Genomic DNA, 16,180 nt, shown 5'->3' with positions numbered 1-16,180 from the left:
ACCCCCCCCCCCCACTTAAAATATTTAGATGCACTATTGTAAAGTGGCTGTTCCACTGGATGTCATAAGGTGAATGCACCAATTTGTAAGTCGCTCTGGATAAGAGCGTCTGCTAAATGACTTAAATGTAAATGTATACCCCAAGATATTCGCAGCTGTAATTGCTGCAAAAGGTGTCTCTACAAAGTATTGACGGGAGGGGGGAGGGGGTTAAGTTTTTGTCTTATTTCTTGTTTGTTTAACAAAAAAAATATTTTGCATCTTCAAAGTGGTCGGCATGTTGTGTAAATCAAATGATACAAATTCCCCCAAAATCCATTTTAATTCCAGGTTGTAAGGCAACAAAATAGGAAAAATGGCAAGGGGGGTGAATACTTTTGCTAGTCATTGTACATCTAACCCTACGTACATATCCCAACCAGAAGCCATGGAATACAGGCAACAACCGCACTGAGCTAAAGGCTAGAGCTACCGCTTTCCAAGAGCGGGACACTAATCTGGCTGCTTATAAGAAATCCTGCTACGACCTCCAACGAGCCATCAAACTGTCAACACATCAATACGGGACTATTGTTGAATTCTACTATGTCGGATCTGACACTCATCAGATGAGGCAGGGCTTGCAAACACTCATCAGATGAGGCAGGGCTTGCAAACACTCATCAGATGAGGCAGGGCTTGCAAACACTCGTCAGATGAGGCAGGGCTTGCAAACACTCATCAGATGAGGCAGGGCTTGCAAACACTCATCAGATGAGGCAGGGCTTGCAAACACTCATCAGATGAGGCAGGGCTTGCAAACACTCATCAGATGAGGCAGGGCTTGCAAACGCTCGTCAGATGTGTATGGGCTTCCAAATTTCTTTCTACTAAGCTATATGTCATTTGTAAGGTCATACCAAGGATCCTTTAGCTATTTGATTTGACATTTTAAGACCCCTTGAAGTATACATGTTCTTTTTTCTGGTCCTTACTGCTATTAGCCCATACAAACACATTGAATAACAGATTCACCACAAGGAACAGATAGTCCCAGCAAAAATATCAAAAGGAAGTTTATTCCGAAGTGTCTCTCCTAAAAAGATATATAAGAAAGATCAGGAAACATTATTTGTTTAGTTTTATATATATATATATATATATATATATATATATATATATATATATATATATATATATATATATATATTAACCCCATATTTTGGGCAATAAACAGTCTCTGTATACTGTATACTTCCATTCATTTTTCTCAACTGGTACCTTTAGATTAGTCTTGAGGCCTGTGTGCGTCTTAGAGTAAAACAACTGTAGACGTTCGTGAGTCACACCTTTGCACAGATGGTTGTGTAGCTCAAGCGGTTTAAAAACTACAGACAGAATTTGGCAGATCAGCCGTATCAACTATAGACAAGTCTTTTGACGCAAAATGGAGAAGACCGATTTTTGGGATGTCTCGTGATCTGATAAACCCCCGGTCGAGCGTTGTAACCTTTCACCGCAAATGTGGACGTACGGTGGATGGAGACGCTTCCAATGCAAAAAAACCCAGATCTCTAGCTTAAACTGACAGATTTTTATGGGGATTTTTGTATTATGCTAATTAGATTTCCGCAGGGAATTTAGAAAAAAATTAAGCTGGTTAAGGGTCAAGGCCAGACAGATTACCAGGATGTGTACTCGGAGCATGTGCTGACCAGCTGGCAAATGTCTTCACTGACATGTTCAACCTTTCCCTGACGGTCTGTAATATCTACATGTTTCAAGCAGACCACCATAGTCCCTTGCCCAAGAACGCCAAGGTAATCTGTCTAAATGACTATCACCCCATAGTACTCACATCTGTAGACATGAAATGCTTTGAAAGACTGGTCATGGCTCACATCAACACCATCATTCCAGACACCCTGGATCCAGTCCAATTCGCATACCGCCCCAACAGATCCACAGATGACAAACTCTCTCTTGCACTCCACACTGCCCTCTCCCACCTGGAAAAGAGGAAAACCTACGTAAGAATGCTGTTCATTGACTACACCATAGTGTCTTCCAAGCTCATCACTAAGCTCAGGACCCTGGGACTGAACACCAGCCTCTGCAACTGACTCGATCCTAGACATCCAGATGGGCCACCCCCAGGTGTTGAGGGTAGGCAACAACACATCCGTCACTGACCCTCGACATGGGCGTCCCTCAGGGGTACGTGCTTAGTCCCCTCCTGTACTCCCTGTTCACCCACAACTGTGTGGCTGCGCAGGATTCCAACACCATCATTACGTTTGCTGATGACACAGCGGTGGTTGGCCTGATCACTGATGACGATCAGACAGCCTATACACCAACATCTTACATCCACCTTTTTATACTCTTTTGCAGCAAATGTGAGGATGGAGAATTGCTGTGCTCTGAAGATTGTGGTAAATATATATTTTTATTTAATAGCCTCTTGATGGTCTAATTCTATGTTATTACATATTTTTGCCTTCAAATGTAATACTGTATGCTACTGTCTGTTTCAGGTTGCACCCAGGGGAAGGTTTGTGTGCATTGCTCACAATTTGCCATAGATACAGCTCAAAAAACATGTGCCAGTCTGAGCAAACCAACAGTAAGTTCACAGAATTAGAGTTAACATAAAAAATGTAATAAAAAGTGAATATTTCATGCTAGCCCAAAAAGTAGAACTGAAAACTGTTCATTGATTCAATTAGCATTGAATTGTAATGAGACACTCATCTTTGTTGTTCCCAGAGTGCTGTTCAGAATTGTACAAGTGGCTGTTACTGTCCAGGGGGCCAGTTGGAAGACCATAGGGGTGTGTGTGTGACTGTGGACCACTGCACCTGTCAGTACAGCGGCAAAGTGTTCAAAGCAGGACAGAGTGTCAAGACCAACTGTAGAACATGGTGAGTGAGCCACAACTGTTGCCTTGCTACTTCTGAAGTGTGTATCAATTACAGATACATACATAAGTGAATGTATCACAGTACGACTTGGGGATTTGTCCATTTTTAAAGACAAACAAACCAACGAACACACCACGTGGTGTATTATATCTAACGAACATCAGGAAGTGTTTGTCTGATTCTGAGCTGAAGCAAAAAGATAGTGTTTTATACTTACTGTCTGAAATGTAATCCATCATTTGAATCCTAACCTCTACTTAAGTTGATGTTTCATGTAGCCTAGTGGTTAGAGTGTTGGACTAGTAACCGAAAGGTTGCAAGATCAAATCCCCGAGCTGACAAGGTACAAATCTGTCTTTCTACCCCTGAACAAGGCAGTTGACCCCACTGTTCCTAGGTCGTCATTGAAATAAGAATTTGTTCTTAACTGACTTGCCTGGTTAAATAAAGGTCCAATTTAAATTTACATCAATACCTGACTAAGCAAAAAATTATACTGAAGTGGAAGTTCAGAATCACCACCCTAAAAGTTTGTCTCCATCCACTTCCAGCACCTGCCGCCATGCCCAGTGGAGCTGTGTAGATGAACCATGCCCTGGTACATGCCTGGTGTATGGAAACGGACACTATCAAACCTTTGACTCTAAATGGTACCGCTACGATGGGAACTGTCAGTACACATTAGTGGAGGTGAGTCACAGAAGCCAATCTGATATCACCTTTTCATTGGGTTATCAAGCATTGTTCTTCATTTTGTTAGAGATATTTATTTTATTTTATTTTCTATACTGCTGTGAAATTAATGGTACTGCTTCTTAAAAAAAACCATCTACAATTCTGCTGTTTTCTTCCTTCTCTCATAGGATGGCTGTGGTAGGGAAGCTGGGTCGTTTTCTGTCAAAGTGGAGAGTGTCCCGTGCTGTGACGAGGCTCTGACCTGTTCCCGGACCATCGTGTTAGACCTGCTGGTAATACACTTAGCTCACTTCTCTCCTCTGTCACGCCGTGCTTTTGAAGTCCATTATTATTAAATAGAACTACCCCTCAGTTTGTTTGGAATGTGTTTTGTTAAGTAGGACTAAACACCACTTGGGATCACCAGGTAAATACTAATTGTATTGAATAATGAAAATACGTATCAGAATGTTTGCATGAAAAGGACTTTTTTTTTTTGGCGAGTAATTTTCTACTGAATACCTGTGGTAATAGGACTGTAGTATGGAGCGTTATTAACTTCCTTAATGAGGTGTTTGTCTTTTCTCTCAGGGTAATGTCACTCTGACTCTGAATGAAATGAAGGTGACGAGACGGCCCCAAGGGGGGATGGGCTTCTCTGGAGGCGGAGCCTCTGTACTCCACCCACACTGTGGGCCTCTACATCATGATCTCAGTGCCTTCTAGAGGACTAACCCTCATCTGGGACAAACACACCCAACTTACCGTCATACTGGACGACCGTTGGAGGGTGAGTTCTCTCTATCGAGACGTTAAAGATGCAACCTGCAAGATTTCCCTATTGCTCGTTGATCATTGCAACTGCTGAAATATAATTTCACAGCTACTAAGTACTGTTTAGTATTAAGCTATGTTTAAGTTAGCACAACTGTCTTGCCTAAGTTAGTAACTCATAAATGAATTGGATTATTATTAATTAAGTTAATTACCTAATTAATCAGCTGTACATTCACAGAACCGAGTGTGTGGACTTTGCGGGAACTTCGATTCCAACGAGATGAACGACCTGCAGATAAGTGGGTCATCGGTGGTGTCCAGCCCCCTCGCGTTCGGCAACAGCTGGAAGACGGCCACACCCCCCTGCTCTGACGTGACCAATGAGGTGTTTCCGTGCCAGCGCCACTCTTACTGCTCCGCCTGGGCCGAGAGACGCTGTATGATCCTCAGGGGAGACACCTTTAAGGACTGCCACTTGAAGGTAAAGTTCGCTTAAAAGGACAGTTCACCCCAAATGTTAAACACCTTTAATTAAGGACTGCCAAAGAGGTACGCTTATAAAAGGTTAGTTTACCCCAAACATCACACACCTCCACTTAAAGGTAGGCTTAAAGAGATAGTTCACCCCAAACATGTGGGTCCTTTGTTGCTCAGTTGGTAGATTATGGTGCTTTCAATGCCAGGAGAGTGGGTTTGATTCCCACAAACACCCGTACAAGATATTATAAATGTTTAGGTACTCCTAAAAGCATCTGCTAAATTGCATGTATTATATAATTATGTAACACATTTCAGGAGACATTCTGTTAAGATGTTCTGCTTTGTTCTCCAGGTGGACCCAGAGCCCTACTACCAGGCCTGTGTGTTGGAGTCGTGCTCCTGTGAGTTTGAGGGGAAGTTCTTGGGTTTCTGTACGTCTGTGGCGGCCTACGCTGAGGCCTGCAGTGACCAGGACGTGTGTGTCCGCTGGAGAACGCCAGACATGTGCCGTATGTAAACACAACTGATGAAAATAGGATTAAATGCTGATGCAGTATTTCATTTAAAAGTAATGCTAACACTTTATCGTTGTTTTTTTAAAGTATGTATGAGCCTGCCCAGGATAGTCTTTCAATGAAATGCTACTTACAGTGGAAGTCAGAAGTTTACATACACTTAGGTTAGAGTCATTAAAACTTGTTTTTCAAATGTCTTGTTAACAAACTATAGGTTTGGCAAGTCGGTTAGGACATCTACTTTGTGCATGACACACAACATTTTCCCAACAATTGTTTACAGACAGATAATTTCACTTATAATTCACTGAATCACAATTCCAGTGGGTCAGAAGTTTATAGACGCTAAGTTGACTGGGCCTTTAAACAGCTTGGAAAATTCCATAAAATTATGTCATGGCTTTGCAAGCTTCTGATAGCCTAATTGACATCATTTGAGTCAATTGGAGGTGTACCTGTGGATGTATTTCAAGGCCTACCTTCAAACTCAGTGCCTCTTTGCTTGACATCATGGGAACATCAAAAGAAATCAGCCAAGACCTCAGAAAGAAAATGTAGACCTCCACAAGACTGGTTCATCCTTGGGAGCAATTTCCAAATGCCTGAAGGTACCACGTTCATCTGTACAAACAATAGTAAGCAAGTATAAACACCATGGGACCACGCAGCCGTCATACCGCCGTCATACCGCTCAGGAAGGAGACGCGTTCTGTCTCCTAGAGATGAACGTACTTTGGTGTGAAAAGTGCAAATCAAACCCAAACCCAGGAAAGGACCTTGTGAAGATGCTGGAGGAAACAGGTACAAAAGTATCTATATCCACAGCAAACCAAGTCCTATATCGACACAACCTGAAAGTCCGCTCAGCAAGGAAGAAGCTACTTCTCCAAAACAGCCATAAAAAAAGCCAGACTACGGTTTGCAGCTGCACATGGGGACAAAGATCGTACTTTTTGGAGAAATGTCCTCTGGTCTGATGAAACAAAAATAAAACTGTTTGGCCATAATGACCACCGTTATGTTTGGAGGAAAGAGGGGGAGGCATGCAAGCCAACCGTGGAGTAAGGGGGTGTCCGCATCATGTTGTGGAGGTGCTTTGCTGCAGGAGGGACTTGTGCACTTCACAAAATAGATGGCATCATGAGGGAGGAAAATCATGTAGATATATTGAAGCAACATTTCGAGACATCAGTCAGGCAGTTGGTCGCAAATGGATTTTCCAAATGGACAATGACCCCAAGCATACTTCCAAAGTTGTGGCAAAATTGCTTAAGGGCAACAAAGTTAAGGTATTGGAGTGGCCATCACAAAGCCCTGACCTCAATCCCATAGAAAATTTGTGGGCAGAACTGAACAATCATCTGCGAGCAAGGAGGCCTACAAACCTGACTCAGTTACACCAGCTCTGTCAGGAGGAATGGGCCAAAATTCACCCAACTTATTGTGGGAAGCTTGTGGAAGTCAACCCAAAACATTTGACCCATGTTAAACAATTTAAAGGCAATGCTACCAAATACTAATTGAGTGTATGTAAACTTCTGACCCACAGAGAATGTGATGAAATAAATAAAAGCTGAAATCAATCCTTCTCTCTACTATTATTTTGACATTTCACATTCTTAAAATAAAGTGGTGATTCCAAATGACCTAAGACAGCCAGTTTTTACGAGGATTAAATGTCAGGAATTGTGGAAAAACTGAGTTTAAATGTAGTTGGCTAAGGTGTATGTAAACATCCGACTTCAACTGTATATGTATGTGTTATTGAAACAGTGTTTAAATGAACTATTCCCTTACCTACCCATACAGCGGTATACTGCGACTACTACAATGAGCAGGGCCACAGTAGCTGGCACTACGATCCCTGTGGACAGATCAAGACCTGTGGCAAGAACAACCTCTTCACTGGCAAACTGGAAGGTAACTGAACTGACTCAATTAATGGAAATGGTTGATCCATCTAACATGGTCCTGGATCTGCTGTCAAACCGACTTGTCACCAGGCTATGATCCCAGAACCAAATCTTGTGTACACTAATAGATAATCCCGTTTAAGTTTACATGTATGTTTATATCTGTCATGAGAGATGAATCTACTCCTCACAGTGATGTTGACCTTAACGCTAACTTAACGCCTGTGTGCAGGCTGCTACCCGAGATGCCCGGCAGAGGCTCCATACTATGATGAGAACAGAAGGAGTTGCTCCACTTTGGACAACTGCACCTGTTATTCCAACGAGACTACTGTTGAACCTGGTACAGTTATCAGGAAGCCCACTGAGAAATGGTGAGCACCAATTTACAGTATACCAGTGCATGTAGGCCTATGTGAGGAAATGAGAAAGGGAAAATAAATGTAACATACAGGAGAATGGTAACTGATCTTTTCCTGTGTTCTCTGTCTACAGCACTTGTGAACAGGGACGCATTAACTGTGGTAAGTGGATATGAGTTATGACGACATGAACACATTTGTAAATCAGTTAAGACTTTGATCACAATTGTGACGGACTTGTATTCAAGTATTATATTATCAGGAATGCAGGTCGCAGTTGTAAATGAGAACTTGTTCTCAACTGGCCGACCTGGTTAAATAAAGGTGAAATAAAACAAATGTGGTATTAACACATCTATTTATGTGATTTACCTCTTTAGGTCCTGAACCTACAACCACAGCTACACAACCTACCACCACACCTGAACCTACAACCACAGCTACACAACCTACTACTACACCTGAACCTACAACCACAGCTACACAACCTACAACCACAGCTACACAACCAACTACAATGAGAACTACACCTGAACCTACAACCACAGCTACACAACCTACAACCACAGCTACACAACCAACTACAATGAGAACTACACCTGAACCTACAACAACTATAGTGACTACTACACCTGAACCTACAACCACGGCTACACAATCAACTACAATGAGAACTACACCTGAAGCTACAACCACACCCAAACAACCTACAACCACAGCTACACAATCAACTACAATGAGAACTACACCTGAACCTACAACCACAGCTACACAACCTACAACCACAGCTACACAATCAACTACAATGAGAACTACACCTGAAGCTACAACCACACCCAAACAACCTACAACCACAGCTACACAATCAACTACAATGAGAACTACACCTGAAGCTACAACAACACCCAAACAACCTACAACCACAGCTACACAATCAACTACAATGAGAACTACACCTGAAGCTACAACCACACCCAAACAACCTACAACCACAGCTACACAATCAACTACAATGAGAACTACACCTGAAGCTACAACAACTATACCGACTACTACACCTGAACCTACAACCACAGCTACACAATCAACTACAATGAGAACTACACCTGAAGCTACAACAAGCTACACAATCAACTACAATGAGAACTACACCTGAAGCTACAACCACACCCAAACAACCTACAACCACAGCTACACAATCAACTACAATGAGAACTACACCTGAAGCTACAACAACTAAACAACCTACAACCACAGCTGAAATCAACTACAATGAGAACTACACCTAAACAACCTACAACTACATATGAACCTACAACCACAGCTACACAATCAACTACAATGAGAACTACACCTGAAGCTACAACAACTATACTGACTACTACACCTGAAGCTACAACCACACCCAAGCAACCTACAACCACAGCTACACAATCAACTACAATGAGAACTACACCTGAAGCTACAACAACTATACTGACTACTACACCTGAATATACAACCTCACCCAAACAACCTACAACTACATATGAACCTACAACCACAGCTACACAATCAACTACAATGAGAACTACACCTGAAGCTACAACAACTATACTGACTACTACACCTGAATATACAACCTCACCTAAACAACCCACAACAACAAGAACCCCACCTGAATATACAACCACACTATTCCCAACGATAGTTACAGGACCTACAAATACTCACCATAGTAAAGGAGCTATGGATTCGTTGAGTACTACAGCCGGACAAACCACTACTGCAGAAGCAACTACAGCATACATTGAAACTACAACTAAATTAGCATCAACACAACCCACAACTACATTCTCATATTCTACAACCAAATATGTTGAACCAACATCTACAACCGAACCAACTTCATCACATACTGAAATGACAACCAACTTCTTTTACTGAAATGACAACCGAACCAACTTCTTTTACTGAAATGACAACCAAACCAACTCATTTTACTGAAATGACAACCGAACCAACTTCTTTTACTGAAATGACAACCGAACCAACTTCTTTTACTGAAATGACAACCAAACCAACTCATTTTACTGAAATGACAACCAAAGCAACATCTGAAGGACCATCGACTGAAGCTACAACCCTGTACACAAGTCAACAAACAACCTCCTCTACACCATCTCCCACTACCTCTGAATCGACAACATCTACGGGTCCAACAACAATGTCAACAACAATATCTACAGAGTCTACAACACGTACAAGTAGGCCAACATATTTAAATATATTTTTGCCAATTTGGATTGCTGATATAGGTTTATCTCTAAAATCGACACTAATGCTGACCTTACAAATAGATGTTGAAATTGTTCCACTATGTTTAAGTCAAATCTTCACCTTGTTTCCAGTTTGTGAGTGTAGAGACCTGAAGAGGAACAAGATGTGGGTGTGTGGAGAGAAGTGGACAGAAGACTGCTTCAATAAGATTTGTACGGGTGGGAAGATAGAGATGACTTCGGTCACCTGTCCGAATCCAGTTCGCCCCACCATGTGCCCCAGGGGACAGATGGTCAGTGTCTCAGACGGATGCTGTGACTACTGGAAGTGTAATTGTGAGTCTGGCTGCCTGTCTGTTCCTTTGTGTGAAGTGCTAGAGTTTGTCTATCCGTGGATCTTGTTTTTGAAGAGGGTTTTACTTCCTGCAAAGTCTGCTCTTTTTATGTCGTAGTTTTGTCTCCCTTATGGGAATGCACTTACTATAAGTCAGTTCCTCGCTTATTCCCCCTCTACTCTTATGCCCCTCTACTCTTATTCCCCCTGTCCCCCAGGTCGTTGTAACCTCTATGGAGACCCTCACTACATCTCCTTCCAGGGTGTGACCTTTGACTTCCTGGATAATTGTACATACATCCTGGTCAAGGAGAAAACGCTGCGTCACCATCTGACTGTTAGCGTGGACAACTACTTCTGTATTCCCGAGTTGGACGGCTCCTGTGCCAAAGGCATTATCCTGCAGTACCGGAACAACACGGCCACTGTCAGCATCGTACCGGATGAGTACAGGGTGAAGGTACTGCCGGTCTTCAACTTGATTTATTGATTGATTGGTTTAAGGATTCATTCATCCGTCCTTCCATTCATTAAATGATTTGTCAATTCATTCCAGTAGTCACCACATTTTGATTGATTGACTCTTGAATATATAGCCTTGATAGTGATCTTTCTGAGATCTCACTCACTCAAACCATTCTGCTCCTCTCTGTCCTAGTCTACTCTGAACCAGAAGAACGTTGAGCCTCCCTATGAGGAGAATGGTATCAGGTTTGAGACGACAGGCTATATGGTGTCTGTATACATCCCTGAGATACGCTCACATATCTCTCTCACACCATCCAACACTGTGACGGTCACCTTGGCCATGGAGCATTTCCTGAATAACACCCAAGGACAATGCGGTTTGTATTAGACAAGGAAGTGTGTGGTGCGTGTATGCCTGCCTGCATGCATGCGTGCATTCGTGTATGTATGGGTTCGTTACCAAGCTTACGTTTACATCTTTGGCCATTGGCAGGTGTGTGCGGTGGGAGCTCTTGTGTGCGTAGAAGTGGGGAGACTGAAGCTGACAGCTGCTGTGATAAGACCGCCTATGACTGGATCTATGAGGACCCTCTGAAGCCTGAGTGTAGCGCTGCTCCCAGGGACATCCCTTGCCAATCTACAAACAATACTACCAGCTGTCCTGGCAGCCCCCTCTGTGACCTTCTCCATCACCCGTAGGACGATTCAATTCAATATGATTTATTTCACACGATGATCTCCCAAATGGTCAAAAATCTGAGGCGTTTCATTCAATGTTGCTGCGACAGCATTATACATTATACTGAGACAAAACCATGCAACATACAAACTGATTTTGTTGTGTTGTAAAACTATTGGTTTTCCTGTATGTTGATCAGTCTGTTGGTATGTGTCATTACAGAGTTTTTGCAGATTGCAGTAGACGGGTGGATCTGAGCCAGCTTGAGAAGAACTGTAGGTTTGATTCATGTGGTAGGAACGACACTGCTTGTTCTCCTCTGGAGCAGGCTGCTGAGGAGTGTAAGAAAGCAGGAATCTGTGTGAACTGGAGACAACTCACCAACGGGACCTGTGGTAATTTAACTTTTTTTTTTAAGTTTCTAAAACTTCCTGAAATGTGTATTGGTGCTTGGAAAATCAGCTGAGGCGTTGATTTAAAAAAAAAAAAAGAAATGTATGTATGTATATATATATATATATATATATATATATATATATATATATATATATATATATATATTTTTTTATTATTTTTTTTTTTTTTTTTTTTAATCATCCATCATGGTGTACTGATGCTGGGGAAATTCATTAAGACACAAAGACAAGAAGAGAGAAAGAACATTTCACTAATTAATTTTCTTTTTTTCAGCTATTGGGTGCCCAACAGGGATGGCGTACAGAGAGTGCCAAGGTCAATTGGATGACTACTGTCACGGAGGGTAAGTGAATCCACCTCCCTGTGTCCTAACTATTTAACAGAGGACATTTTACGTGTCTAAATGTATTTTTAAAAAGTGTCTGAAAAGTTCAAGAGTCTTCTGTGTTCCACGTTCTTTCTGCAGAGTCCGTGTTCAAGGGAGAGTACAGGAGGAAGTTAAGGCTGGATGTTTCTGTCTCAGAGGACAGTTCAGAGCTGAGGAGCACAAGACGATCTGTGTGTCGGAGTGTCCCTGTGAGTGGAGTTTGGATTCTCTCTTGAGCCTAGGGCCAAATCCAAGCTTGAGAAATCCACTTGTATAGGTTGAAGTTGAGCTTGTGATCATCTGAGTTATGCTAAGACAGGGTTTCCCAAACTCGGTCCTCGGGACCCCAAGGGGTGCACATTTTGGGTTTTGCCTTAGCACTACACAGTTGATTCAAATAATCAACTAATCATCAAGCTTTGATAGTGTTTGGGGTAAAAAATAAATAAATAAAAAAGTGCACCTCTTGGTGTCCCGAGGACTGAGTTTGGGAAACGCTATGCTATGAGCATCCCAAATCAGGATTTGGCCTGAACACATTGACTGCAATGACCTCCAGGTGTGCAATTTCTACATACTATCAGGGTTGGGGTTCATTTCACAAATTGAATTGTAATTCAATTCCCTCTCCCTGTAAATTCCATTTAATTCAATTCTAATTCCGGGTCACTTTAAATTCAGAGATACTTTAATCCCTCTCAATTCCATTGTAAGTTAAATTGCATGAATTCAATTCCCAATTCAATATTATCCCCAACAATTCCACATTCGAATTCAATTACTTCTGGCTTTCAGACTGATCACGTCACTTTAGACAGCCTAGCTATACTGGTAATATAGAAATACAAATTGAAATGAATTTAAAACAAATCCTGCATTCATTTTGTCATACTTTGTGCATTCATGTAATTTACTGGGAAATGTACAAATATTGTTTTACAATTCACTTCCATAAATGTTATGCTTTTCAATTCAAACAGTCCAAACAGTGTAACAGATTGTTGACCTTCGATTTGAATTCAACATAAATTCTCCGCTTCATGAGTGAATAACAATTCGATTGGAATTGACCCCAACCGTGCATACTATACTGATGCTTTATGTGTTAGAAGTTCAACCTCTTCGTTATGTCTTCCAGACTGCAAGGGTCCACTGGGAGAACACAAGCAGGTGAGAAGTCCATGTGCTTTCATGGCTCCATGATTTACAGCTCTGTTACAGGGGCTGATATACTGGTACTTTTTAGTATGAATGTTCTTCTGTTTTACAGCTTGGGGAGACATGGCAGTCCAACTGCCAGGTGTGTACGTGTAGTAACCAAACCAAGACCGAGGAGTGTCAACCTAACCCCTCCCCTCCCCCGCCACCTCTCTGCAGTCAGAACTCAGTCCTGGTCACCGGCTGCTGTGGCAAACAGACTTGTGGTAAGATGATGGATCTGATACGGAATAATAATAACGATGCATGGACAGGGCGTTTCTAAATGCACTCACCTTCCTAGTGCTCACATGACCTCACTTTCCTTTGCAGTTGAGAAGACGTGTAACTATAATGGAAGGACCTACAAAGTAAGCATCCAGATGTTTAGGGGGGGGGGGTGTAACACACACACACACACACACACACACACACACACACACACACACACACACACACACACACACACACACACACACACACACACACACACACACACACACACACACACACACACACACACACACACACACACACAAACACACACAAACACACACAATACCTTTGCACACATTGGCATCTCTTCTTATCTGATGTCTGTGTGCCTGTTTGGTTAGGTGGGAGACAGATGGACAGATCTTGCCCTGCCTTGTGAGTCCTATAGCTGTACCAGAGAAGGCACTCAGACAGTGAGAAGGGTGTGTCCCCATCAGAACTGCTCAGAGGTACCCGCTGCTCTTTCAAATGTATTTATGAAGACATCTTTTTTTTCTTCTTCTCACAACGTATGGAACTATAGAACTTTTCAATGCGACTGTTTTGTTTCTAGGAGGACAGAGTATGGGACGAACAACATTGCTGCTACACATGTAAGCTAACTCTTATCCCCAGTCTGTGTTGTAGGTATTTGTTCATGTCTGGTCACACTGACCATGAAGAGAGGGAGGGCCGGACATCTAGTGGTTGAACTGAGGTGGTTCACTTATTCACTGTGGACATTTCCACTGCAAGGAGAGACTAGAAAATCAGCAACAATATAACGTTTCCTAGTCTTTGTATCTATTGCTTATAGCTCCAACGTATGATTATGTACAATGTAACTCTGAACTGTATTAAAGGGTCAGTTCACACAAAAAAAACTATATTTTAGTATTTTGTTTGTCAGTACTCTGTTAAAACAATTGTTAAAGTTTTCAACATAGAGCACTTTAGTTCAGAGAAAGAACTGTGGTGACGATGAGGTTGATGCATTTTCCCCACTCACACACTGCCGTTGTCCCTACCCCAGGTAACCAGACCTGTGCTACCAGGGTGTCTAGTGTGAACATCACTGTAGACAACTGCACAGCAACACTACAGCTGCCCATGTGTCAAGGCCAGTGTGGGACAGAGACAAGGTAAGACTGGCCAGAGATGATTAATGCACTTACTGTACGTTGCTCTGGATACGAGTGTGTGACACAACGACAATGTGAATGTCCGGTCCTCTTCTCTTCTCCTCCCTCTCTCTAAACCTCAGGTGGATTGTTGCTCGCAGTGTTCTCCAACTGGAACAGAAGTGTGAGTGTTGCAGAGTGAGGAGTTATGAGAGGAAGTCAATGAATCTGACCTGTACTGGGGGCTCCGTTATGCCACACCTGTATGCACGTGTTACCAGCTGCGAGTGCCAGAAGTGCAGTACATTGCAGTAAAACATTGCCTTGTGTTCTGAACGTACATACATGCACACAAACCAAAGAAAATCTATATTTCAACTGTTATTAAGATGGTGAAAATGTGCCAAATCAATGTTTTTTTCTAGATTCTGCAACCTTCTTATAATACTGTCTTGGTCGGTGTGTTGAGGGTAAACTGTGCAGAGCAGCGGCTTAATGTTTCCTTGGTGTAATAGGTTTTTCTATATTGCATATACTCTGTTCCAGTGTAGGAAGTGGACCATTGTGTGTAGCATATCGTTGATTGCGTATGTATTCCATAGATTTCACATAGGAAATCTTCTAATGATCAACCCTGCACTTTTAGCACCTTTTCGGCTAAATGACTGCAGCTCCAATTTGAAAGTGATTTTCTTATTTTATTGAAACGTTTATTTCATGAACTGTAACCACTTTGATTTTGCTGATTTATTTTCAATAAAGTTCTGAAGCCTCTACATTGAGCAACCGTTTACGTATCACAATCAGTTGACTTTCGTTGATGAATTTGCATGAATTGAATTAACATGAGTATTGATTGAGATTAACCTGATACATTAACATCAGCATTGATTAGCTGAATTCAAAGAAAGTTGCTAATCCTATCAGAGCTATAGAGGTGCACTATTACCTACCAATCAGGATCCGTTTCTATGGCTACCAGGGGCTCTCAACCTTTCCTCTGCGTGGCCTACTGAGACACCCCTCTAATCTGGAGACCCCCTGTAAGAACAATATAAATATTTTCGGAGAACATTTTAAAGAGGAAACCCCCACTGAAATGAAATGGCACAATGTCACTAACCCTTTTTGTCTTCGTATAAAACAATAACATATTCACCTTAAAACAACTAACAGTGCTCTCCCATAAAATGTTGTGTTCTTGTTGCTGATGTTTCTCTATTCATGTTGGCATGTTCACGGTTTTTCCATGCTTTTCCAGAGACCCGTCAGAACTCTGTAAGGCCCACTAGGTGTTCTAGCTCCCCTGGTTGAGAACCATTGTTCCACAGCCTCCTGTCCCATCCTCAGTTGAGGGAGAGCGACATTGTTTGGAAACTCTACAACAAAGGCCTGGAAGACTTTGAACAGGCACGGTTACACCCTGCCTTAGAAAAGCATTCATGAGTTTCACGAGGGA

At 42.1% G+C, this 16,180-nt stretch overlaps 1 protein-coding gene across 1 annotated transcript in view; it reads left to right on the top strand.

Moving 5' to 3' along the window:
* The window catches only part of LOC123994716 (mucin-19-like), a 30,320-nt gene extending 14,823 nt beyond the window's left edge, over positions 1 to 15,497 (top strand). Inside the window, 29 exon segments of the mRNA XM_046297640.1 lie at positions 2,374 to 2,414; positions 2,517 to 2,605; positions 2,749 to 2,903; positions 3,455 to 3,593; positions 3,767 to 3,871; positions 4,170 to 4,220; positions 4,222 to 4,368; positions 4,594 to 4,836; positions 5,188 to 5,344; positions 7,160 to 7,270; positions 7,496 to 7,637; positions 7,759 to 7,787; positions 8,006 to 8,684; positions 8,933 to 9,547; positions 9,549 to 9,871; positions 10,016 to 10,219; positions 10,436 to 10,677; positions 10,876 to 11,062; positions 11,179 to 11,380; positions 11,587 to 11,759; positions 12,055 to 12,124; positions 12,248 to 12,357; positions 13,287 to 13,318; positions 13,419 to 13,572; positions 13,679 to 13,716; positions 13,963 to 14,070; positions 14,175 to 14,214; positions 14,634 to 14,742; positions 14,865 to 15,497. Of these exon segments, the coding sequence (XP_046153596.1) occupies positions 2,374 to 2,414; positions 2,517 to 2,605; positions 2,749 to 2,903; positions 3,455 to 3,593; positions 3,767 to 3,871; positions 4,170 to 4,220; positions 4,222 to 4,368; positions 4,594 to 4,836; positions 5,188 to 5,344; positions 7,160 to 7,270; positions 7,496 to 7,637; positions 7,759 to 7,787; positions 8,006 to 8,684; positions 8,933 to 9,547; positions 9,549 to 9,871; positions 10,016 to 10,219; positions 10,436 to 10,677; positions 10,876 to 11,062; positions 11,179 to 11,380; positions 11,587 to 11,759; positions 12,055 to 12,124; positions 12,248 to 12,357; positions 13,287 to 13,318; positions 13,419 to 13,572; positions 13,679 to 13,716; positions 13,963 to 14,070; positions 14,175 to 14,214; positions 14,634 to 14,742; positions 14,865 to 15,036 (4,867 nt within the window). The 3' untranslated portion in view covers positions 15,037 to 15,497.
* The last annotated feature ends 683 nt before the right edge of the window (positions 15,498 to 16,180 follow it).

This window comes from Oncorhynchus gorbuscha, linkage group LG14, assembly GCF_021184085.1.
Source record: "Oncorhynchus gorbuscha isolate QuinsamMale2020 ecotype Even-year linkage group LG14, OgorEven_v1.0, whole genome shotgun sequence".
NCBI lineage: Eukaryota > Metazoa > Chordata > Actinopteri > Salmoniformes > Salmonidae > Oncorhynchus > Oncorhynchus gorbuscha.
The sequence above is the reverse complement of the archived record's forward strand: the minus strand, read 5'-3'. Positions and strand labels throughout refer to the sequence as shown.